Source organism: Arachis ipaensis, chromosome B04 (genome assembly GCF_000816755.2).
Source record: "Arachis ipaensis cultivar K30076 chromosome B04, Araip1.1, whole genome shotgun sequence".
NCBI lineage: Eukaryota > Viridiplantae > Streptophyta > Magnoliopsida > Fabales > Fabaceae > Arachis > Arachis ipaensis.
Window position 1 is genome coordinate 126,673,572 of NC_029788.2, and position 26,485 is coordinate 126,700,056.

The 26,485-nt window shown below is 39.9% G+C and overlaps 1 protein-coding gene and 1 pseudogene across 6 annotated transcripts in view; one reads left to right on the forward strand and one right to left on the reverse strand.

Annotated features, from left to right (window-relative positions):
- Window positions 1,230-18,437, reverse strand: LOC110271622 (annotated as a pseudogene).
- The window catches only part of LOC107635303, a 39,796-nt gene continuing 32,754 nt past the window's right edge, over window positions 19,444-26,485 (forward strand). Inside the window, exons 1-4 of one of the 6 annotated variants that reach the window (XM_016338746.2) lie at window positions 19,445-20,093; window positions 20,168-20,304; window positions 20,405-20,542; window positions 22,030-22,075. In XM_016338746.2, the coding sequence (XP_016194232.1) occupies window positions 19,684-20,093; window positions 20,168-20,304; window positions 20,405-20,542; window positions 22,030-22,040 (696 nt within the window). In that variant the 5' untranslated portion in view covers window positions 19,445-19,683 and the 3' untranslated portion in view covers window positions 22,041-22,075. Of the gene's footprint in view, window positions 20,094-20,167; window positions 20,305-20,379; window positions 20,543-21,353; window positions 21,401-22,015; window positions 23,334-26,485 lie in introns of those variants that run through there. The other 5 variants (XM_021121995.1, XM_016338744.2, XM_016338745.2 and 2 more) reach the window with 5 other exon arrangements.

Genomic DNA, 26,485 nt, shown 5'->3' on the forward strand with positions numbered 1-26,485 from the left:
TTAGCTTCTAAAATGGTGCTATTGAATGTAACTGCTGCATCTACAAACCTCTGAGCTTGGTTATCCTCCGCAAACTTAACTCTCTCTTTGTCACACTCAAGGTTTTGACATCTTTGTCTCTAATATTTTAGTTTGCTAACTTGCATTCTATAGTTATACTACTTAATCTTCTCTCTTTAATTTGTTTCATATCATTGAGTCCATCAAGTAAACTTACTTTGGCTTATATAAGAAGAGAGTTCAGATTTTTTTGGTGCTTTAATTTTAATATTATCAGAAGAAAATAATTTTTTTTTAAATAATAGAAAAAATAGGTCTTTAACAAATTTTGAAGTAGACTTATACAGTTATACCTTATTTTGAAAAAAAATACCAAATAAATTCTTTAAGAATTGAAATAATAAATTTATAGGTCCAAGAAAAATTACAATGCTAAACACGATTTATCAATTTCATTCTACTAAAAGTTTTCAATCGGGCATATAAGGTCCACTGTTACAATTTTTTGGGAATATGATACAAGTCCATTACAAAATGAGTTTAAATGACCATTTACGCAATTAATGTAAAAATGATATTTTTTTTTATGTCGTTACGTATTTAAATATATGTCTAAAAAATCATTTGATACTTTCTATTCCTTTAGGACTTCTAAGTATTGCAAAATTTTTTAGAACTACTTGTTTTATTACTTTTTTTTATCAAATGAGTAAACTACCATTTCTACCCATAAAAGTTGAAAATGCTGACATATCTACCCATAGAAAACAGAAATTATCATTTGTACCCATAAAAAATGGTTTTTACAAGCAAAATTATCCAAACCCTAAAAAATTAAATAAAACTCCTAAACTACCCTTCTCTCCACTACTACCACTATCATCTCCTCCTCTCCCTCCCCTCTCCTCTTTTTCTCTCAATGTTCTCATCTTTTTCCCACCACTGCCACCACCACCACTAACTCATCCTCTTTCTCTTTCTCTCTCTCTCCTTCCATTTTCTGAGCTCGTCACCGCCGCCATAATCCGTCAACTCTGCCAACTCCTTTTTCTTTCTCTTTCTCTCGCTTTCCTTCTGTATTTTGCTTTTCTCTCTCGCTTCTGCTTCTTTGAATTCTCAACCCAGAAAAAGGGCTTCACCATCATCAACAATAACAGAACCATCTTCAAATTCCTTGCCCGCACACTCTCTCTTACCTGCAAAATCTCTTCGGGTAGACTCATAATCCGTTTGCCCCTCCTCCTGGTGTACCGCAAATCCTAACCCCAATTCCCAACTCCAATATTGGAATCGACGATCTCAGGAGATTAGGATTTCCAGTCGAAACTGCCGTTACTACTACTACTACTTCTAATATAAGCAATAACAACAACACTATAGTTGATGCTTTTGTTATGCAGCAGGAGCTGAAGCTAAAGTTCGGGTCTTTGCCTAAGGAGGTTGAAGATTGAGTTATGGAAAGGAGCGAGAAGAAAATAAAAAACAGGAAACTCAAAGTGGTGAAGGGCATGGATGAGTTGGACCACGGCCCGCCACCTCCGTCGTCGCCATCACCGTCGGCAACAAGTACCTCACCACCACCGTTGACACGAGTACGGCGGCACTGGTGCTGACGGAGCGTTTGAGTGGCTGCGCGAAGTGAGGATCGTCGATGGGGCCCGTGGAGGCGCACTTGCGTTTGAGGGTGGAGTTCCAGTGGTTCTTAATAGCATTGTCGGTTCTGCCGGAAAGGAGTCGGGCTATGGTGGCCCACTTGTTGCCGAACCGAGTGTGAGCTCTGATTATGGTGTCATCCTCTTCGAGGGTGAAGGCCCGATGCTCCACAGGTGGGGACAACTGGTTGCACTATCGAAGCCTGCAAGACTTGCCCTAGCAGAACATTGAGAGAGAGAAAGAAGAGAGGGGGGAGGGGAGGAGATGATAGTGGTAGTGGTGGAGAGAATGGTAGTTTAGGAATTTTATTTAATTTTTTAGGGTTTGAATATTTTTCTTGTAAAAATCATTTTTCATGGGTACAAATGGTAATTTCTATTTTCTATGGATAGATATGTCAGCGTTTTCAACTTTTATGGATAGAAATGGTAGTTTATTCTTATCAAATACATGTGAGTATGTGACTGGAAAAGTTAATGCTAAAATTTGCCATATTATGATATATACTATTGAAAAAAAGAATTGTGTATTTTTATGGTTGAATATTTGAGGACGAGCAACATTTATTATTTTTTATCATTAGTTAACTATCAATATTTAAAAATGTGGACTAAAAATATATTATTAAAATACTTAGTGTACGACTATAAACAATTAATTAGTGGAGTTAGCAAGTGACTAGAAGGAAATTAAATTAAGAGAAAAGGACAAATAGATCCTTAACCTTTTGTCGCGCGGACATTTTCGTCCCTGACCATTAAAAAATACTTTTAAGTCCCTGACTTTCACAAAATTTGGACGGATCGGTCCCTCCGTCCAAATGCCTCCGTCAGGGACTGATCCGTCCAAGTTTTGTGAAGGTCAGAGACTTAAAAGTATTTTTCAATGGTCAGAGACGAAAATGTCCGCGGGACAAAAGGTCAGGGACCTATTTGTCCTTTTCTCAATTTAAAAATTCGTTTATAAAATTTCAATAATTAGAACTCAAGCACCAAAACTTATGTTGTTCAGTATGATCTGCTAATTTAACAGACATATATAGATGGATGGGTTGGTTTGACGTTTATTTATATATTTTTCTTTTTTTTTATTTCTTTTAGTTGTACGGTTTTTTTTGCTAACTGATGTGTTTTGAGTTTCATTCTATCTCTTATTTTTTGGAACATGCATTGCAATTGGACATTGGTGTTAGAGTTTTATGTATTGCATATTAGTACTTGAAAGGGTTAATAGTTGTTCATACCCTGGGTCGAGCTACCCAACCTGGGATGATTGGCGACAAAGCGACCGACCTCTTCAGGTCAGACTACCCGACCTCTTCTCAAAGAGGTCGGCCAAATCAACAGGAGAGCCCAATAAAGGGCCCAAATAGAGGAACACGACCCAAATCCAAAGGCAATCCAAGCCTATAGAGATAAAGGCGGTTCCCTTGAAGATAAGCTGACTTCACCCAAAATAAAGATAAGATAAGATAAGATAACTAACTTATCTTATCAGAAAGGTCATCCCCATCTATTATAAATACACTGGAGCACCCAAGTATAACTCATACTCTGATTCTACATAAAACCTGTTTAATACCCATGCTAACTTAAGCATCGGAGTCTCTTGCAGGTACCCCCACCCTCCGGTGACCAAGGATCAGCAGTACAGCCAGTCCAACAAGTCGGACACAACAGCTCCGGCCGCCACCAGCCAGCCGGACACGTCATCTCCGACCAGTACAAAAGATCTCGTCCGAGATCGACCTCCAGTTTCAGGTAACCCTCGGAACATTGGCGCCGTCGCTGGGGACCTGGAAGTCATCCCATCACCATGGCGGACAACCATAACAACGACCACGATTCAGGTCTGGAAGAGAGAACACCGCACAAAAACGCAGATGTCACGCTACAAGATACTCCGGAAACCCACAAAGACAAAGACTCGCCAAATTCAGGGGCAATAGAGGCGCTCCTAGATCGCCTAAAACAACTGGAAAAAGAAACTCAACAACAACGGGAAATCGGAAAGGATCTACAAAGAGAGGTGCGGCGACGTCGGGAGTTGGAAGAAAAACTACAGCAATTAGAAGCCGATCTCAAATCAAAAGCACCTCGGGCCAATCTCGAAGAAAATTAACGCAAAGAGCAAGACCCGTTCACCAGGGAAATCATGAAAACCAAAATTCCAAAAGACTTCAAACTCCCGGATATGACCCTGTATGATGGCACCACGGATCCCAACCACCACCTCAGTAACTTCAGAAGCAGAATGTACCTCACCGACGCCCCAGATGCTGTTCGCTGCAAAGCCTTTCCAACAACTCTCACAAAGACAGCCATTCAATGGTTCGACAACCTACCCCCAAAGTCCATCTCAAGCTTTGATGACCTAGCTAAAAAATTCCTAGCCAGATTCTCCATTCAGAAAGATAAAGCCAAGCACGCCCCCAGTTTACTAGGAATCAAACAAGGAGATCGGGAGAGCCTCCGCAACTATATGGAGAGATTCAACAAAACATGCATGGACATACAAAGTCTACCCACAGAGGCCGCCATCATGGGACTCATCAACGGCCTACGAGAAGGACCTTTCAGCTAATCTATATCAAAAAAGTACCCAACCTCCTTGGATGAAGTGCAGGAACGAGCAGAAAAATACATTAACATGGAAGAAAACGCTCGGTTAAGAGAGACCTCAAAATCGGGGGCCTCTTACCGAGATAGAGACAAGGAATCCAAGAGGAAAGAAGATCGATAAGGGGAGAAAATAAAAAAATACCATAATTACACTCCTCTCAGGGCATCCTTGGTCGAGATTTACAAAGAAGTCTGCCATACGGAAAAAATCCCCCCAGCACGGCCACTCAAAGGCAAAAAGGGAGGAGGAAACCGGAAGGAATATTGTGAATACCATCGAGTCTGAGGACACTCCACAAACGAATGTTTTGACTTAAAAAATATATAGAAAAATTGGTGAGAGAAGGAAAGTTAGATCGATTCTTGGCCACCCGAGATGATGATCAAAGAAAGAGACGAAGGGATGAAGATACCGAACGAACAGAACGATCACCTCGGACACCAGAAAGACATGTCCACATGATACATGGCGGATTTACAGCAGGCGGGATCTCCAAATCCTCTCACAAAAGATATCTCAAAGAAGTATATCATGTCGAAGGAGAGGAGGAAGCACTCAACATCCCGGTAATAACATTCACTAAAGAGGACGCATCCGGCATCATCGCAGGACACGACGATCCCATGGTCATCACCATCATATTAGCAAACGCCAACCTACACCGCACCTTAATAGACCAAGGGAGTTCTGCCGACATCTTATTCAAAACAGCATTTGATAAACTCGGCTTAGAAGAAAAAGAACTTCAAGCATATCCAAACAGTCTGTTTGGACTAGGAGACACCCCGGTTCGACCACTAGGATACATACCACTACACATAACCTTCGGAAGAGGAAACCAATCCAGGACCCTCAAAATAGACTACATCGTGGTCGATGTAAGTTCAGCTTACAATGCTTTCATAGGTCGGACAACACTCAACCAACTCGGCGCGATAGTCTCGACCCCACACCTATGTATGAAATTCCCAACACCAAAAGGGATAGCCACGATAAAAGCATATCAAAAAATGGCATGTCGCTGTTACAACGAAAGCCTAAACCTCAGAGGCAAAGGAGAAGAGTTCCACACAATCGAGCTAGGCGGAGTTCAACGACGAGAAGAACTTCGTCCCCAGCCAGAGGGTGAGATAGAAAAGATTCAGATCGGGGACACCTCGAAAAAAATAACTAATATCGGCACAATCCTAAAAGGAGATTCAAAGGAATTACTAATACAATTCTTGCAAGATAACGTCGATCTCTTCGCGTGGAAAGCCGCAGATATACCAGGCATAGACCCTAAGCTGATGTGTCATAAGTTGGCGGTCCATCCAGGATCTCGACCGGTACAGCAGAGACAAAGAAAACTTGGGCCAGAGCGATCCTGGGCTGTGGAAGAACAAGTACAGGCACTACTGGAAGCAGGATTCATAAGAGAAGTCAAATATCCACTATGGCTAGCCAACGTTGTCTTGGTGAAAAAATCAAATGGGAAGTGGCGAATGTGCACCGTGCACCTTTGCAGTAGAAGCAGGTAAATTCTTAGGTTTCATGATCACACAAAGAGGAATTGAAGCAAATCCAGACAAATATCAGGCCATACTCAACATGAAGAGCCCAACCTGTGTCAAAGAAGTACAGCAACTCAACGGAAGATTGGCCGCCCTATCCCGATTCTTAGCAGGAGCTGCGATAAGATCTCTCCCCTTCTATGCTACTTTAAGAAAGGGAAAGCAGTTCGAATGGACGACAGAATGTGAGCAAGCCTTCTAAGACTTTAAGAAATTCTTAGGACAGCCACCTATCCTCTCTCGACTACGAGAAGGAGAACCACTCATATTATATCTCGCAGTAGGAAGCCGGGCAGTAGCGTCAGCACTAGTCAGAGAAGACGAAAACGGACAACAACCCATCTACTTCATTAGTAAAGCACTGCAGGGATCCGAGTTGAACTATCAAAAAATAGAAAAGTTTGCCTATACTCTCATTCTAACATCTCGACGACTCCGCCCTTACTTCCAGGCCCACACCATCAAAGTTCGCACTAACCAGCCCTTGAAAGGAATATTGCAGAAAACAGATTTAGCAGGTAGAATTCTACAATGGGCAGTCGAGCTGTCAGAGTTTGACCTCCAATATGAAGCTCAGACGGCCATTAAGTCACAATATCTGGCCGATTTTATCGCAGAATTCACAGATGCCCTGGAAACCCTCACAGAGTGGAATCTCTATGTGGACGGTTCTTCAAATAAAACTGGAAGCGGCGCAGGAGTGATAATAGAAAGCAACCAGTGAACCCAAGTTGAGCTCTCCCTCAAGTTCGGGTTCCCGGCTTCAAATAACCAGGCGGAATACGAAGCACTGCTAGCTGGTTTGAAGCTGGCTGAAGAGGTTGGAGCTCGGAAACTCAACATTTACAGCGATTCGCAAGTCGTCACATCACAAATAACAGGGAGCTACCAAGCCAAAGATCCCACCATGAAAAGGTATTTGGATAAGACCAAGGAACAGCTCAGATAAATCGGGGAATATAAGATCTACCACATACCCCGAGAACAAAATGCCCGAGCTGATGCACTCTCGAAATTAGCCAGCACCAAACCGGGGGGCAACAATAGAAGTCTCATCCAGGAAATACTACAGACCCCGTCGATCTCGGAGGAACAAAAAGTCCTAACCATAACAGACCAGGACCAAGGATGGATGACCCCCATAATCAACTACCTCAAAACAAGAACACTCCCCACGGAAGAAAAGGAGGCGAAGAGGCTAAAAAGGGAGGCACAGTATTACACCATTATAAACAACATCCTGTACAAAAGAGGGATCTCAGTACTATTACTGAAATGCGTACCGACCTCCCACACAAAGGAAGTATTAGAAGAAGTACACGACGGCATTTGTGGCAACCATCTCGGAGCACGAGCTCTCGCCAAAAAAGTACTCCGGGCGGGGTTTTATTGGCCAACTCTACAGAAAGAAGCTACAGAATTTGTAAAGACATTCCCACCATGTCAGAAACATGCCAACTTTCACATCGCCCCTCCAGAAGAGCTCATCAGCGTAACTTCGCCTTGGCCGTTTGCAAGGTGGGGGCTCGACCTTCTTGGCCCCTTCCCCCAGGGGTCAGGACAAGTTAAATTTCTCATAATAGGGGTAGACTATTTCACAAAGTGGATCGAGGCAGAGCCCCTAGCCAATGCCACCGCTCAAAGAAGCCGGAAATTCCTATATAGAAACATCGTCACAAGGTTCGGGGTTTCATATTCAATAACCACAGACAATGGCACTCAATTCACAGATGCAGGCTTCAGAAAACTAGTAGCCGACTTAAATATAAAGCATCAGTACACCTTCGTTGAACATCCACAAGCCAATGGACAGGCCGAAGCTGCCAACAAAGTCATATTGGTCGGATTAAAACGAAGATTACAAGATGCAAAGAGAGCTTGGGCAGAAGAGCTTCCACAGGTCCTATGGGCATATCGAACGACGCCACACTCCACCACGAAGGAATCCCCCTTCCGGTTAGCATACGGAATAGAGGCAACAATTCCAGTAGAAATTGAGGAAGAATCGCCTAGAGTAGTTCATTACAATGAGGGAGCAAACTCCCAACTTCAGAGGGAAGAGCTCGACCTACTACCTGAAATCCAAGAAAGAGCTCGGATCAGGGAAGAAGCTCTAAAGCGCCGAATGGCTTCCAGATATAATCAAAGGGTAGTGCCGAGAAGTTTTGCAGAGAATGATCTCATCCTAATCCGAAATGATATTGGAACAACTCGACCAGGAGAAGGAAAGCTGGCAGCAAACTGGAAGGGACTCTACCGAGTTGTAGAAGTACTTGGGAAGGGCTACTACAGACTGTCCGATCTCGATGGACGAGAGCTTCCCAGATCATGGAACGCTTGCAACCTAAGAAGGTACTACAGTTAGGAAGGTAACAGATCTCATTATTGGATGCACTCTTTTTCCTGAAAAGGTTTTTTAATGAGGCACCAAGTTGAGATCCAGACTCTATCCGACTTAAAGGGATGAAAAAATTCCCACATGTATATATTTGCACCTTTACTTCGAATAAAGTTTATTTAGATATTCTACAAAGAATTCAAGACGCATTAATCTGAAGAATTCATCGTCCGATTATAAAGCGACAGGTCGGCAGAAAGTGAAAAACAATTTCACTGCATGACCACGATAAAGATAATCCGTCCGATAAAGGTGAAAGCACGATTCACCCAAAGGACGATCTAAAGATGCCAACCACTTTCTACAAATCGGCAAAGATGAACACAGAATAATGTAAGAAGTTATCGAAAGCAATCCAAAAAGAACCTGACGAGGTCATACGGATAGCTAAAATAATAACTTAAAAGACTGGCCGACGTCCAGAAGTCGGACCAAGTCAACTCAAGTTATAAGTAAACCCTGGAAAGAGGTCTGGCCGACCCTTTTAAAGAGGACTACTTTAACTTAGAAGGGCTCGACCTAACAAAGTCAGCCCAAAATAAAAAGGTTATAAAAGTAATCCCTGAAAGAGACCTGACAAAGGTCCAAGAAAGAGGATTACAAAAATAACCTAGAAAGAGATCGACCTAACGACGTCGATCTCCTACAAAATATGAAAAGTTATAAAAGTAATCCCTGAAAGAGACCTGACAAAGGTCCAAGAAAGAGGATTACAAAATAACTTAGAAGAGATCAACATAAAGAAGTCGGTCTCCTACAACGAAAAGTTATTGTTCCGAGGGTTACCTGAAACTGTAGGTCGATCTCGGACGAGATCTTCTGTACTGGTCGGAGCTGTTGTGTCCGACTTGTTGATGGTGGCCAGAGCCGCCGCGTCTGACTTGTTGGACTGGCTGCACTGCTGATCCTTCGTCACCGGAGGGTGGGGGTACCTGCAAGAGACTCCGATACTTAAGTTAGCATGGGTATTAAACAGGTTTTTAGTAGAATCAGAGTATGAGTTATACCTGGGTGCTCCAGTGTATTTATAGTAGTTGTAGAGTGACCGTTCTGGAAATAAGATAGTTATCTTATCTTATCTTATCTTATCTTATCTTATCTTTGAATGAGGTCATCTTATCTTCTGGGGAACCGCCTTTATCTTTCTAGGCTTTAGCTGCCTTTAGATTGGGCTGTGTTCCTTCGTTTGGGCCTACTTGGGCCTCTGTAGCATTTTGTCCGACCTCTTTGTGAAGAGGTCCGATATTGGCCGAGCTCTTTGAGAAGAGGTCGGGTAGTCTGACCTGAAGAGGTCGGTCGGCTTGTCGCTAAACATCCTGGGTCGGATAGCTTGACCCAGGGTATGAACAGTGCCCCTGCTTGAGTTCGATCTTTCCATGAGACCGTGCTTTCGGAGCTTTGATCTCTTTGAGGAAGTCGTGCTCAAGCATCCTGACTTTGGTCGATCTTGAGTAGTTTCTCCTTGTGCGAGTTTGGCATTGCCCCTTTTTGGTTTGTTGAGAGGTCTTTTCAGCCTTCTTCCGACTTGTTTGTCTTCACTGCTCGAGCTTTTTGGTCATAATCCAACAAATTTTTAGGTAGTGTTCCGATGGGGAACCTTTTTATAGTTTGTTTGGATGACTTTTTAGCTCTGTCTTTGAGGCTGTGCTTTTCGCTTTTTAAGTAGTGTCTTTTTTCAAGACTTCGTACTTTTCAGCGAAGCACTTCTGGCTTTGGTCTTTTGACCTGCCTTTGTGAGATGTCTTTGTCCCTTTTTGTGGATCTTTGTAGAGTGTTGGTACTTTGTTGTCCGACCTCTTTTGATCACTTCTGGTTTTATCCACTTTCGGCTTGGTCGAGGTGGTCCTTGGGGCTAACTTGTACGACGACTTTTTAGTGTTCTTGTAGAACACTTTTTACTCAGTCTGAACAATTTTGATAGCTTTGTCGTGGAGCCGTGGCTTTTTGGGCAAAGCTATGTCCCTTTTAGTGCACGCTTTTCGTTGGTCCGACTTCTCGTGTTAATCCGAGCTGTAGCTTTCGTTGGTCCAACTTCTTCCTGTCGGTCCAAGCTGTAGCTTTGGTTGGTCCGACTTCTTCCTGTCGGTCCAAGCTGTAGCTTTCGTTGGTCCGACTTCTTCTTATCGGTCCAAGCTGTAGCTTTCGTTGGTCCGACTTCTTCATGTCGGTCCAAGCTGTAGCTTTCGTTGGCTCGGGCTGACTTCTTCATGTCGGCCTCTTCTAAGTTACTTTTGTAATCCTCCTTCTTGGACCTTGTCAGGTCTCTTTCAGGGATTACTTTTATAACTTGTTTGTAGGAGGTCGTCGTCTTCTTTCTAAGTTATTTTTGTAATCCTCTTTCTTGGACCTTTGTCAGGTCTCTTTCAGGGATTACTTTTATAACTTGTTTGTAGGAGGTCGACTTCTTTGCATCGTCCTCTTTCTAAGTTATTTTTGTAGTCCTCTTTTTTGGACCTTTGTCAGGTCTCTTTCAGGGACTACTTTTATAACTTTTTCATTTTGGGCTGACTTTGTCATGTTGGACCCTTCTAAGTTAAAGTAATCCTCTTTAATAGGGTTGGCCAGACCTCTTTCCAGGGTTTACTTATAACTTGGGTTGACTTGGTCTGACTTCTTAACGTCGGCCAGTCTTTAAGTTATTATTTTAGCGATCCGTAAGACCTCGTTAGGTTCTTTTTGGATCACTTTCGATAACTTCTTACATTATTCTGTGTTCATCTTTGCCGATTTGTAGAAAGTGGTTGTCATCTCTAGATCGTCTTTCGGGTGAATCGCATTTTCACCTTTATCAGATGGTTTATCTTTATCGTGATTGCGCGGTGAAATTGTTTTTCACTTTCCGCCGATCTGTTGCTTTATAATCGGGCGATGAACTCTGCTTTCACTTTTTTGCCGACCTTGTCGAAATCGGGCGATGAATTCTGGTTTCATCTTTGCCGATTTTTATCGTGATCGGGCGGTGAATTTGGTTTTCACCCCGTCGACCTTGTCGTGATCCGGCAGTGAAATTTGCGTTTCAGATTAATGCGTCTTGGTATAGCAGTGAATTTTGTTTTCACTTTGTCGACCTTTGTCGAAATCAAACGATGAATTCGGTTTTCATCGTGGTCGGGCGGTGAAGTTGGTTTTCACCTTGCCGACTTGTCGCTTTGTAATTGGACGATGAATTTGGTTCTCATCTTGCCGACTTTGTCGTGGTCGGGCGGTGAATTTGGTGTTCACCTTGCCGACCTGCCGTAGTCGGGCGTCTTGGTAGGAAACTTTTTAGGGAATCTGCAATCTTTTAAACAATAAAATGAAGATAAGAGTGTGTACATGTTAGTACTTACCTTTCTAGGTCGGACAATCTTTTTGGATCTCAGTCTGGCGCCCTTTTTGGATTGCAGGCATGCCATGACCTTGGTAGCTCTTGCCCCTCGAGGTTGGACACTTTGTAGCAACCTTTCCCAATTCTTCTGAACAATTTGGTATGGTCATTTCCAGTTGGCTGCTAGCTTCTCTTCTCCTGACCGACCTATTCTGATGTCATTTTGGATTAGGATGAGATCGTTGTTGCTAGATTACCTTCCGATTGTATCTTGAGGCCATTTGATGTTTTAACGCCTCTTCCTTGATCCGAGTTTTTTCTCGGGTTTTTGGAGGTAGGTCAAGTTCTTCCTTTTGAAGTTGGGAGTTGTCCTCTTCACTGTAGTGGATCATTCTGGGCGATCATTCTTTGACCTCCACTGGGATCATTGCCTTCATTTCGTAAGCTAATCGGAAGGTGATTCCTTTGTAGTGGAGTGTAGGTTTGTCCGATATGCCTATAGGACTTGTGGGAGCTCTTCAGGTGGGGCTATAGGGAAGTTGGCATGCTTTTGATATAAAGCTTTAACTTTGTATTTGGATTTTTGCTCTGAAGAACTTTGGTTCTTTCTGCAAAGAGTTTGCATCTTTGATCGTTTGTTGTCACTTCTCTTTGTCATTCTCCTTTGAAAAGAATGTGTGCTTTGCTTAGGGTTTGGTTGTTGTTCCTGTTTCTTTTCATCGTTGCCTGACTCCTTTTGTACAAAAGTTCTAGCTTTTGTTTTGACTTTTTGTGTGAGAGGTGTTCGGACTGTTTGGGTATAGGTTGTCGACTTCTTTTTTCTGTGTTCTTGCCCTATTGTTGCCTCCAAAGGGTGCCCCTGGACCTTTGTGTGGGTCCTGGGGTTTCCCTTTTACTGCTGTATCTGACACCTGATGTTTTGTTGTTATTGTCCGAGTTGTTTCCTTATTTGCCCGAGTTGTTTGGTAGTAACCCCATAGTTGACCTATGTCTTTGAGATGTCTACTAAGATCCCAGACGGCATGTCTGGTTGGCTGGATTCCATAGTTTTAATGCGTGTTACTGTGGCTGACCCTGAGTACATTCCTTATACCGCCTTCGAGATCGACTTGTTGTGGTCTTGTAATGTAGCCTGGATGAGGCTTCTGTTATTGCCCCCTGGTTTGGTGTTGGCTAGTTTTCAAAATGCATCAGCTCGGGCATTCTGCTCCCGAGGTATGTGTCGGACCTCATATCCCCGAATTGACCGAGCTGTTGGTGCTGGCTGGTTTTGAAAATACATAAGCTCGGGCTTTCTATGTGTCGGACTTCATTTTCCCCGATTTGTCCGAGCTGTTGGTGCTGGCTGGTTTTGAAAGTGCATTAGCTCAGGCATTCTGCTCCTGAGGTATGTGTCAGACTTCATGTTCCCCGAATTATCTGAGTTGTTGGTGCTAGCTGGTTTTGAAAGTGTATCAGCTCGGGCATTCTGTACTCGGGGTATGTGGTGGACCTCATATTCCCCGAGTTGTCCAAGTTGTTTTCTATTTTTGTCCAGGGTCCCCCGAATTGTCCGAGATGTTCTCTGGTTTTGTCCAAGGTCCCCCGAATTATCCGAGCTGTCATCTGTAGGATTCTTCCAGCTAAGTTTATTTTCTGTAGGATGCCTTTTATGGGCTGGTTGGTCCGAACTCTGATAGTGTGAGCTTGAAAGTATGGGTGGAGTCGTTGAGAGGTGAGTATGTGGGCTCAGGCAAACTTTTTCTATCTTTTGATAGTTTAGTTCGGCCTCTTGTAGAGCTTTACTGATGAAGTAGACAGGTTGTTGCCCACTTTCGTCTTCTCTGACTAGAGTTGAGGCAATTGTCCGGCTTCCCACTGCGAGGTATAATATGAGTTCTTCACTTTCCCGTGGTCTGGAAAGAATATGTGGTTGCCCCAAGAATTTTGAAATCTCAGAAGGCTTGTTCGCACTCCGTTGTCCTTTTCAACTCGTCCGACCTCTTTGGTGTGAGGTGGACGTTCAACTCGTCCGACCTCTTTGGTGTGAGGTAGATGTTTAACTCGTCCGACCTCTTTGTTGTGAGGTGGACCTTCAACTCGCCCGACCTCTTTGGTGTGAGGTGGACCTTCAACTCGTCCGACCTCTTTGGTGTGAGGTGGATCTTCAACTCGTTCGACCTCTTTGTTGTGAGGTGAACCTTCAACCCGTTTGACCTATTTGTTGTGAGGTGGACCTTCAACCCGTCCGATCTCTTTGTTGTGAGGTGGATCTTCAACTCGTCCGACCTCTTTGGTGTGAGGTGGACCTTCAACTCGCCCGACCTCTTTGGTGTGAGGTGGACCTTCAACTCGTCCGACCTCTTTGTTGTGAGGTGAACCTTCAACTCGTCCGACCTCTTTGTTGTGAGGTGGATCTTCAACTCGTCTGACCTCCTTGTTGTGAGGTGGACCTTCAACTCGCCCGACCTCTTTGGTGTGAGGTGGATCTTCAACTCGTCCGACCTCTTTGTTGTGAGGTGAACCTTCAACTCGTCTGACCTCTTTGTTGTGAGGTGGACTTTGAACTCGTCCGACCTCTTTGGTGTGAGGTGGACCTTCAACTCGTCCGACCTCTTTGTTATGAGGTGAACCTTCAACTCGTCCGACCTCTTTGTTTTTGATTGGGCGAGGTGGTGAGATCTTCTCAGTGTTGCATATTTCTCGGTAAACATTCACAAGAGATAGGTTTCTCAGTGGGTTGGTCTTCTTTCTTCCTGGACTCTTTATCCTTGTCCCGTAGTGGGTTAGGAGAATCTGGTTTTTGAGCTGTCTCCCCATCGGGAGTTCTCCTCCATATTGATATATTTTTTCGCCCTTTCTTGAACTTCGTTTAGAGATGTTGGGTGCTTCTTGGATATTGAGTAGTTGAAAGGTCCTTCTCGCAGGCCATTAATGAGACCCATGATAGCTGCTTCTGTTGGCAGACTTTGCATGTCCAGGCATGCTTTGTTGAATCTTTCCATGTAGTTGTGAAGACTTTTCCGATCTCCTTGCCTGATTCCTAGTAGATTGGGGGCGTGCTTGGCCTTGTTTTTTTGGATGGAGAATCTGGCCAGAAATTTTTTGGCTAGGTCGTCAAAGCTTGAGATGGGGAGGATGACCCCAGCATTCTTCCAAGACAATCACAAAAGCTCGCTCAGCCTCATCCAACATTTCCCACGTATATCTGGAGACCCTCACATCTTTTTGCCATTCCAAGGGAAAAGCAGGTTCGTCATTTTCATCCAGAAAAAAGGGCCGAGCTCCTTCAATAGCTCGGACCTTGAAAAAGTAATTTTTAAAATCACGGAATGACTCGTCAAACATGGAAAAGACCTTCTTTCCCTGGGTGAAACGAAAGGAGACCTAAGCCGACTTCTTTTTTACCACACCGGACTTAGTCAAGACAAACAGATAGAAAAAGAGAGATTGGGAAGCAGGAATACCAAAACCATTGCACAACAATTGGAAAATTTTTATGAAGCCCCAGGAATTGGGGTGAAGTTGAGAGGGGGCAACATTACAGGACCATAACAGGTCGGTTTCAAATTGAGTAAAAGGAAGGGTGATACCCAGCTGACCGAAGAAAAAATCATAAACATAAAAGAAAGGGCGATCATCAACAACCCGAGTAGAAAAGCAGACTCTCTCGTCAGAAGAGGGAGGGACAAGCTCATAGTTCTTCTCATCGCTGGGATTACTACAAACACTATGAAACTGCCTAAGCTACGCACAAAACTCAGAATCAACTAGAGAGACACACATAAGAACCATCGAGTCCACCCAATCGGCTATACCCTCAGGAACCTGGGAAGGCATCTCTACAACGTTATTTCGGGAAGACATGAGGCCAACTAAATCCTACAAAAAGAAAAGGAGAATGAATTACTCAAAAACATCTCGGACAAAGGGGCATAACATCTCGACGGGCAAATACACAGAAAAGGAAAAACCCCAAGACTCAAACTGAAAGTCTTGGGGCATCCTTTGGAGGCAATAACAAAGCAAGATATCAAGGAAAATCTACTTACGTTCCGGCACCTCGCAAACAAAATAGAAGATCTCAAACAGCAAGCATTTTTTCATAAGAGAGAGACAAAACACAAACAATATAGAAAGTCATCTTCCTATAGTCTATCAGCAAGAAACAAACATCAAACATACCAGGCAAAAATCGTCAAAGATGCAACCTTTTTTTAGAATCAAACAAAATTATCATTCCAAAGCTTCAAAATCAAAAGCACTTCACAACATGCAAAAGCCCTAAAGGTATCAAGCAATAGGAAAAGCGAAAAAGACCATGCAAAAGACGAAGAAATTACGAGACACACAGTGATCAGGCACAGCGAAAAAGACAGAAAGATCCAAACTTTCTCCAGCCAAAATAAAAACTTTCTCAAAATAAATGGCGTAAAGGAGGGAAGGAAGATGAACCAAACCTGGAAAATGAGAGAAAGCTGCAAAGAAAAGCAGAAAAGCGGAAGGCAAAATCCAGAATCACCCCTTCCCCCACGAAAAAGGAAAAGTCACAAAGCAACGTCGCTGGGATTGAAACGCGAAAACTACAGGCGGAGGCTTCAGAAAAATCAAAGGAAAAAGTTGAAAGTGAGAAAGTAAAGGGAGAAGTTACGAAAAAGAAGCGAAGAAGAGAAACTGTTTTTTGATCGAGAAATTCAAAATAAAAGCCAAGAGAGAATGGGGGCAATTAAATGCCAATTAAATGCGGATATTAAAACCGCTTGCGTTCCCTAAAAAGTGCGCGCTTTTAGAGAAAAACGTTCTACATTCAAAAGCTGCTACAAAAAGGAGTCGACAAAATGCTTGAGTTCGGCTTCGCTACGAGAAGGACCGAAGTCAAGGACTCGACCTCGACAAAGAAGACCGAGCTCAAGCAGGGGCACTGTTCATACCCTGGGTCGAGCTACCCGACCTGGGATGATTGGCGACAAAGCGACCGACCTCTTCAAGTCAGGCTACCCGACCTCTTCTCAAAGAGGTCGGCCAAATCAACAGGAGAGCCCAATAAAGGGCCCAAATAGAGGAACACGACCCAAATCCAAAGGCAATCCAAGCTATAGAGATAAAGGCGGTTCCCTTGAAGATAAGCTGACTTCACCCAAAATAAAGATAAGATAAGATAAGATAACTAACTTATCTTATCAGAAAGGTCAGCCCCATCTATTATAAATACACTGGAGCACCCAGGTATAACTCATACTCTGATTCTACATAAAACCTGTTTAATACCCATGCTAACTTAAGCATCGGAGTCTCTTGCAGGTACCCCCACCCTCCGGTGACCAAGGATCAGCAGTACAGCCAGTCCAACAAGTCGGACACAACAGCTTCGGCCGCCACCAGCCAGCCGGACACGTCATCTCCGACCAGTACAAAAGATCTCGTCCGAGATCGACCTCCAGTTTCAGGTAACCCTCGGAACAATAGTCAAATTTATTTTTAAAAAATCACTTATTTTTAAATTAATTTTTAAATAATTTTTTTAGTCATATTAGTATTTGAAAGATAAAACGCAAGTCAAATTGGTCTTTCTATCAGTTAGACGATGACGTGTCACGTTAAGTGTCATATGACATAATGACGTGGTAGGTTAATATCACGTGTCACAAGATGATTGGTTGACATGTCAGGTCAGTGACATTTACCATGCCACATGTCAAGTGACATGTAAAAAAATTATTTATAATCAAAATAGTACTTGAAAGTTCTCACATAAGTCATTTTCATCTTTAAAATTTTAAAAATTAATCAAATTAGTCCTTATATATATATATATATATATATATATTATTTTTCTTCATAATATTAAATTTAAAGTATTTTTTGATAGTAGTAGTTATTTTAAAATTTAAATCTTTTAGATTTTTTTAAATTATAATTTTTATTATTGTATAATTTATATGGTATAACTCAATAATTAAAAAATCGATTTGTAAGATCAATTGTTGAATTTTAATATTTTAAATAGTTTTTTAAATAGCTACTATATTTATTTAGTGAGATCTAAAAGATTAAAATATTTAAGACCAATGCTAGGGAACCAAAAGGGTATTAGCCAAAAATCAGCCAAATACCTTTGGCTGAATCCAAAATTTCTACGAGTTAATATATATGGATGTTTCTTCTGCTAAGTATCGGAATGTTTCTTTTCCATACTAAATGGATGTTCTTTTATATATTTTTCGAATTTTTTTATATTGCAAATGTGAATGTCTTTATTTCTTTAAGAATTTCATATTTTTTTAAATTTTATAGATATTTAATTATTTTTGCTAAAATATAATTAGATGTTTCTTTTGTTAAGTATTAGGATGTTTTTTTTATACTAAATGAATGTTTTTTTTTTATATTTCTGTAATTATTCAATTTTAGCTAAGATCAAGTGTGTAGTTTACAGTCTCTTTAATCATCAAAACGGCACCTAAATATCCACCAAACTATAGGAGAACGAAATGCGCATTCCCCCTACTCATCATCAAGAAGATCTGAGGAATATCAACACCCTTCATGAACCACAAGAAATCCGACACGTTGAACTTCCCGCTCAGCTCCACCGTGTCCTCCCCCACCTTTCTCAGCGCCTCCGCCTCTGCCTCATCGTCATCATCGATATCACGTTGTTGGTCAGCATCATGAGTTCTGCCCCAATATCCACGGCCTCACCGGCCAACCCTTTCTTCGCCAAATCGCTAAGGAACCTCTTCCTCTCTTACTGCCTCACGTGGAGGAGCTGGTGGAGCATTTTGCCGCCCAGGAACTCTAACATGCACACCTTCTTCATGAACTTCCAATAGGATCCGTACGGTTTGTGTGTTGGGGGGGTGTCGGAGAAGGAGGTTTCGTGGATTTTGAGGAACTCTCTGGCGGCTTCAGCGGTGGAAGCCATGACGCAAGGCGGAGAGGGTTGAGAGAGAGAGAGAGAGAGAGAGAGAGGGGTCTGTGTGATTGTTGGAGGTAGGTAGGTTAATGTGAGAGAGGAGAGAAAGGTTTTCATAGGTTTTAATTAGGTTTAAAATGAGTAGGATTAAGAAATATTAAAAATTTAATATTATAAAAAAAATTTATATAAGAACTAATTTAATCAATTTTAAAAATTTTAGGGATGAAAATGACTTACATATGTATTTTTAGGGATTAATTTGATTATAAATAAATTTATGACATATCAAATGACACGTGGCATGCCAGATGTGACTGATCTAACACGTCAACTAATCATCTTATGACATATAACATTAACTTACCATGTCATCATGCCACGTGATATTTAACATAACACGTCATAATCTAACTAACAGAAGGATTAATTTAATTTATGTTTTATCTTTCAGGGGCTAATTTAACTAAAAAATTATTTGAAGATTAATTTAAAAAATAAATAATCTTTCAAGAACGGTTAACCCCTTATTTCAAACCTTATCTTATCGAGAAGAATAGCCTTTCTTTAGTTATCCTCCACAAGCATCTCTCTCTTTTCTCTGCTTTCTATTTCATATATATATGTAGTATAGTTCTTTCACTATATTTTTGTCACTATTTTTGGGTGCAATTTTTTGTTCTTATAAAAGTAACTTTTTTAAGTATACATAAGAGCAGGTGTAAGACTCAGAATTTTCTAAAAATCTTATTATGAGCCAATTTCAATTTATTTATTTATTAAAGATTTTAATTTTAAAAATTATTTTATTAAAGCTAATTAAATCAAATTTTAATAATTAAATTAAAAATTTTATCTATACAATTATTGGGTAATTTTCATATTTAAATTATAAAATTTAAAATTCGTAAAATTAAAATAGGTTTTTAATTATCCTATTACTCTTAATTTTATAAAATTGTTATATTACTCATATAAATTTTATCCTAATTCTAAATTCCCAAATAAAACCCTAATTGAGGCAACAATCCCTAATTCTTTCTAACCTACCCTAACCACCCTTGTTTCCCCTTTCTAACAACATATACGGCAGCAGCAGTAGGAGGCAAAAAAGAAAGAAAGAAAGAAAGAAAATGAATGAATGAATGAATGAAAGAAAGAAGGAAACAGGAAAGGGAAGAACGGAGAGGGTGAGAAAAGGGGAAGAGGGAGAGGGAGACTGTGACTGGCGCCGCCGCCGCCTCGCCCAGCTGCCATGCTTCTCGTCGTCGCCGCCGAAGGGGAGAGGGAGAGAGAGCGCCGTCGAACAGAACACGAGAAGGGAGAGGAGCTGTGTTCTGTTGTTGACGTCGCACCACCGCCACGCCGCCGTGCTGTGCGAAGTCACCGCCGTCGCCTCGATCCTCGCAGCCTCGCCGTCGCCTCGAGCCTCGCCGTCGCCTCGAGCCTCGCCGTCGTCGTCCTCGGCCCGAACCCTTGCCGCCGCGACTGTGGTTGCCAGAAACGGTGTTGTGGCCATCAGAACTGCTTGGAGATTGCTGCTGCTTCTTCTATCTCTGTTCAGATCCACTGCCGTCGCCGGGAAGACTCTGCCGTTGCCCTCGCCGGAGCTCCACACCGCCGCCACTGCCACCAGAAACCGCCACTGAGGCCTAAGTCTGTTTGGTAAACTCTAATCTTGCCTCAGATCTTCTTTTCTGTTAAGTTGGTTCTACTGTGAGTTGTTACTGGTTATACAGTCACCGCTGCTGCTTGTATGGCTACGCCGTGGTGGTTATAGCTGCCGTCACAGTCACCGCCCGAATGCCCTGGAATTTCTATTTTCTTGCCCCAATTCAAGTCCAGTGTCTCTATCCTGGTTTAACCTTTTTCCCTGGTTCTGTTTCACTTTTACACGCTAACCTGCCTTGGTTTCATTTATCTGTTTGTTCTGGTTTTAATTCCATTTCAGTTTCGGTGTTGTCTTGAACTTTCAGTGTTGTTCCTGCATTTGATTTCATCAAATTCGAATCCTGCTGCAACCATTGTCATTACCGTAGGAAAATTGACGCTGCTGCAAATTAGGAAGAAAAGGGGATTGTCGCGTTTAAATTCCACGAGTTTGGCTAATCGAGGTAGGGGCGTTTTCATTAAACTCATTTTTATTCTTAAGAGTTGTTATAAATTGATATTTAAGCAAATAAATATTTTTAGCCATTATGGAGTCTTATGAATTGAACTGAATTGCCTTGAATGAATGTGATTGCTTGTTTATCAAGTATAATTTGAGAATGAGAAAATGATTTGATGTTAGAGTTAATTTGGGTTTGAAAAATGGCTTGAGATTTGTGAATGACTCGGATTTGAAACTGTTGAAAAGGATTTGAGTAAATGTTGGTTGGCTTTGTTGGAAATGAATTGAGATCTGGAAAGGATTATAATATTAGAAATAAGCTTGATTTGTTGAAAAATGAGTTTAAATTGAAAATGGGCTGAGATATTGAAATTGGTCTGATTTTAAAATTGAATTGAAAGGAGTTTGAGAAATGGTTTTGTTGGGACCCGAAAAGGGTGGCAGAATCCGAATTTTAGAGGAGATGCTGCCGAAATTTTATAAAATTAGAAGTTTCATTTGAAGTAATTATTTTAAAAAGGTTTAGTTTTAAGCATTATGTGGTTTAAGATTACTTTATTTATCAAAGAAAGAATTATGTTTTGGATTGAGATTGTTGATTAACGGAAAGAAGGATGATGAGGATTGATTTGAAATATGATTTTTGAATGAATTTGGAAATGGGATATGGATTGACGAATGATGATGATATTGAGAATGGCTTAGATATTGATGAATGATGAATGAATTATTTATATGGCTTATGAATTTGAAATATCTGAGATACGAGGTTCCCTGGATTAAGTGCCGTGGCTTGCCACCACGTGTACCAGGTTGAAAACTCGATACTCTGTTGACCCTACGACGTAAGTGTGACCGGGCACTATATAAATTCTCCCGAATGTTACCCCCATTGAGCAATATTGATTATTTGAGAAAAAGCTATGCATAGACTCTTGGGGATGCACGTCGGGGGACAGTCTAAGGACAATTCAGACTTGTCGGGTTGGTTGGATAACCGACAGATGAGCCTCATCAGCCATAGGACAGGCATGCATCATATGCATTTGTATGCTTTACTTGGGTTTGAACTTGTTTTGGTTTGCCTAATTGCTAAACTGTTCTTAACTGCTACTTTAACTATTTGCTGTAACTGCTACCTACTTGTGCTTTCCTTGTCTGTCTTGCCTGTGTTTGTTCTGGCGTGCTACATTTGAGAATGAATTTTGGTGCTGAATTAATGATTGTGTTGTTTGATTGCCTGGTTGGCTTTTGATTGAGATTTTCTTATAAGAAAGAAAAGGTTCCGAATTTCTGAAAGATTAAACATTGTTTCTTTGAAAAGGTTTTGGACGATTACCTATTGGTTTTTAAAAGATTCATAAGGCAATGATAATCACTGAGCTTGAAAACAGTTTTTTTATTGAATATCTTCTTATGACAACTTTGAAACTCCGTGGTGAGACCATGTGGTTAGGTTCTCACCCCCCTACAGCTTTACCTTTTCAGGAACCGGTTGAAGCATTATGAAGAGTTATACTGCGCTTTGTTTATATGTTGTATTAATTAGATTATTTTCTTCCTCGTCTCTATTATTACAAGTTTGTAAGAGGGATAGGAGTTGTATGTTTTATATGTATACTATATTATGAGATATTATGTAAGGAGTATTGTATATAAATCTATGCCTACTTGTAGTTTTTTTTAGATAAAGTATTTATTTTCGGTTTTCAAAGAAATCAGTGATACGATGTCGAGTCAGAGGCTCCTATTGTAATATTTAGTATATAAAGTAGTCGTAATACTTTTTGCTATCAGAGTGGCGCAGCCGGAAGCGTGATATTCTGGTAGTGAGGGTGTTACATTTTGGTATCAGAGCAGTTCATCCTAATTAGAGCCTTGGGAATGGACTGACTATGCTTCATTGCATATGCTGAGAGTTTGTCATATTGTAGGTCTTGTTCAGTTAACAAGAATTAAAGTTTTATGAACATGACTGTCTATTGATTAATGCTGTTAGCTTATCGTTGCATAACTGCTGATGTTAAGTCTGGCCAACTTAATGTTAATGGTTATGTCTACGAAGAAGTTAATGGGTTATCATAGATAAAGTAGGATTGATAAGTGATGCAATTCATGGGCTTTGGGAGCGTTAGAAATTAATTTTGAAGTTAATTCCGTTTTGGTGTATAATCCTTTAATCGTGCTTGGTGTTATCTCCTTCTCTATCAATTGCATTGGAATTCCTTATTCATTATTTCCTTCGTGAAATGTGATTGATTTAACTGCCAACCTTATCTTACCATTCATACATTGCCTTTGCTTGGTTTGTATTCGGTTGTTGCTTGAAACTTGAGGTATTTATTCTTATTACTGTTAATAGCCATCTTTATAAATTCTGTACTCCTTGAATTGATCTTGGATTTATTCTGGTGCCACAAATGATTCGCAGATCTCTGGAAACATTAGTGATTGATTTTAGCTACCCTCACTTGTGAGCCTTGTATTTCTTTCTAACTGGATGGTGTCAATTTATGTGCTGTGAATCGTACTATTGTATCTGACGTATCATTTATTTCTCTTTTCTTCATTTTGGAATCACTTGCTTGACTACATCTTGAAAAGCAATTTGAATTTTCTTACGCATAATCTAGTTGATCGGTTTTTAGTTTTCTCTTTTGGTTCTTATAATGTGGTCATCGATTTTGAATTCTTTTACATGAGCTAGAAAAACCCTTGAATTGACTCGAACCTGCATCGTTTATTTAATCCTCTCGAAAATTTTGTTTCAGACCTTTCTAAAGAAGTTTTAATTTGATTTGTTTTCTGTTTTAATATATTCCTGTAAGTTTGCTTGAATCTTTTGAAATATCTCTCTTAAGAAGTACATGCACAGCCCTTTAATTTTAAGCGGTTTTGAACTCTGAGAGTTACTGTCATAGTAAACTAATTATGCGGTTTAATCCTTCCGCTCTATGTTTTGCATTTCATTTGTATCTTGTCCTGTTGTGATACTTTGTGTCTTATAGCATTCTTTTTTAATTTTTACTTAGGATCTTTTAAAAGAATTTCACTTTTGTTTTTCTCTATTCGATTATGCCCACAACTATTCTTTGAAAATCTCAACAAGATTGTCCTTACTTTTGCATGTACTTTCTTATGTGGATGTTGAAAGCTTTTATGTGATTTGAATATAACTTAAATTCTTCCAACCATACTACAGTCTTTAATGCAAATTCTACTTGATTGTATACTTGAGTATCTTCTAAGATTTTGCATTTTCCCTAGTTAAAATTAAGAAGTTTTTTATACCTTATTTTGACTTAAACTTGTCTTGACATAATGCAACACTTATGTTTCTAAAATTTCTTTTGAAAAACGTTTGTTTCATATCTTCTTTTAAAAAGGTGAAATGATTTTCTTAGTTCTATCCATTGTGAATGGATGTCCTAATTAAGTGTGTTTCATGTCATCCTCTTAACATCTTGTAAACATTGTCTTGAATCATGTTATCTTCTCTTTTGCGAACTTTGTATGTCCTTTATTTGGCCTAAACTTGTTTCGGCTGGATATGTTAGCTTTTCTTATGGTTCCTATTGAAGTTCTTTGGTTTAGACCTCCTAAGAAAGATGTAAATTGACTCTCCTTCTGGAACATTTCATTGTTATTGTGCATTCCTGTTAATTTACGATTCTATTTATCCTTTCGACTTCATGCGAACGCTGTCCTTGTCATTTGATTTGCTCTTCCTAGGTGTTATATCCCTCTAAGTAAACTCGAGTTCTTCGGTGACTCCTAGACATGGGTAACAATAGGTTAGTTTGCTAGTACACAGCTTGTTAACGTAGGAGGTGAATTAGAAAATGTTGCAGGTTATGGCGTTTGATTTTGCACTGATGTGTTTGAGCACGTGTCAGGTTGCTAAGTTTTCGAACTAAGATCGATTGTTTAGGTCGCCGCTTAATAATGAATGAGTTTAAAACCTTGATTGAGTTTGTTGGAAGTCAAAGATAACGGTTGAACGTGGATACAGATGAGAATTTAAAAGGAATGGAAGTTAAGAAATTTTCATGTAAGATAAAGTGTGTGTACGAAAATTTTTACCTCGGATTTCTCTTTTCTAAATAGAGTTTGACTTCTATCTGTGGTATAACTTTTTATACACGTTTGTTTGAATATGAACCTCGAGAATTTTTGAACAAGCATTTGACTTTCTCCCAATTTTTTTTATTACCTTTGGTTGAGTTGTGTACCTAACTATCTTTCTAAAATATTTAAGAAAATATTTTTGCTTTTAATCCAACCGGTGTCTACTTCGTTTTATAAATTCTACATAATCTGTTTTAACATGAAATTGTATAAAAATAATGCCATATTTATACTTTTATTATTTCTTTTACAAAGTGTTTGATGCATACTTTTCCTTTGAAAATGTGAAATAATTTTTGAAATGTTTTTCATTCTCTATGAGCAATTCATTCGAAAGTATTCTTAATTCTACTCGAGACTTATGAGCCTTGTCTTTGGTCTTAGATATTCTTTTTTCTGTAAACCTCATATTCCTTGACTCGACTTAATTTTGCTTTAAACTACTACACTACTTTTCCTTTTGATATTCTATCGGATTTTGTTGATTCGGGAATCATTCTTATGTATTCCTGATTACTTGTGATTTTAACAATCCTTTCAAACCCTGGCGGATTTTGTCGCTTATTTTTTTTCCAAGGTCTTGTATTCTTTTGAATAAACTCAATGATTGCCTTAGAATCACGTATGACTTTTAAGGGTAGCAAATGAAACTTTAAAAATGCTATTCATAGACATGAAAGATGAATTGGTAAGCGTGCAACGTTATGAGGAGTATAGCAGTTTGTTCGTCGTAAAAGTTTACGGATGTTAGGATTGTGGCGGGTTTTGGAGTTGTGAAATGATTGATGGAATTGGGGGGCTGAAGTTCTAAAATGGGTAAGAGATCTATGAGCGAGCGTTATATCTGTTGTTTTGTACCAGCCTATTCTATAGTCCTTTTTGCCACACAAGCTACCGTTTTGTTTTGTAAACACCTATCTTGATTTGCACCCTATTTTGTTTCCGCAAGTTTTTGTAAAGTTTTGAACATTTATATATGCATACTAAGATTTTATACTTCTCTATTAAGTGTTTAAAAAGTAGAGTGCAAAGACTATGTATTACTTTAAATTTTCGAGGACGAAAATTTTTATAAGGTGGATAGGATGTAAGGCTCAGAATTTTCTAAAAATCTTATTATGAGCCAATTTCAATTTATTTATTCATTAAAGGTTTTAATTTCGAAAATTATTTTATTAAAGCTAACTAAATCAAGTTTTGATAATTAAATTAGAAATTTTATCTAATTTTACAATTATTGGGTAATTTTTATATTTAAATTATAAAGTTTAGGAATCGTAAAATAATAAGAATTTACATGATTTGATTTAAATAATTGTGATTTTAGAAATTAATATTTTAATTTTTATGAATAAAGAAAATTAATTATATTATCTATAGTTATCAAATTAGAATTACTTATTTGAGAATAATTTGTAAATTGATAATTAAATAGTATTTTTAATAAATATTAGTGTTGGATTAAAACAGGTTTTCAATTATCCTATTACTCTTAATTTTATAAAATTGTTATATTACTCATATAAATTTTACTCTAATTTTAAATTACCAAATAAAAACTTAATTCTAATCTAATTTCACAAATCAACATCGTTCATACACTTAGAAAAGGGGAAAACAGAAGAAAAAAAAGGAGGGAAATAGAAAGAGAAGAAATCGAGAGGGGAAGATAGAGAGCTCGAGAGTCAAGGAGTAAGGGAAGGGGAGGAAGACGCCGCGATGATTAAGGAGGCTTCGACTTCTTCACCCTCATGCATCCGTCGCTGCCACCATCATCAACCGAAGCTGCTGTGCGTGGAGAGAAGGGGAGACTGCG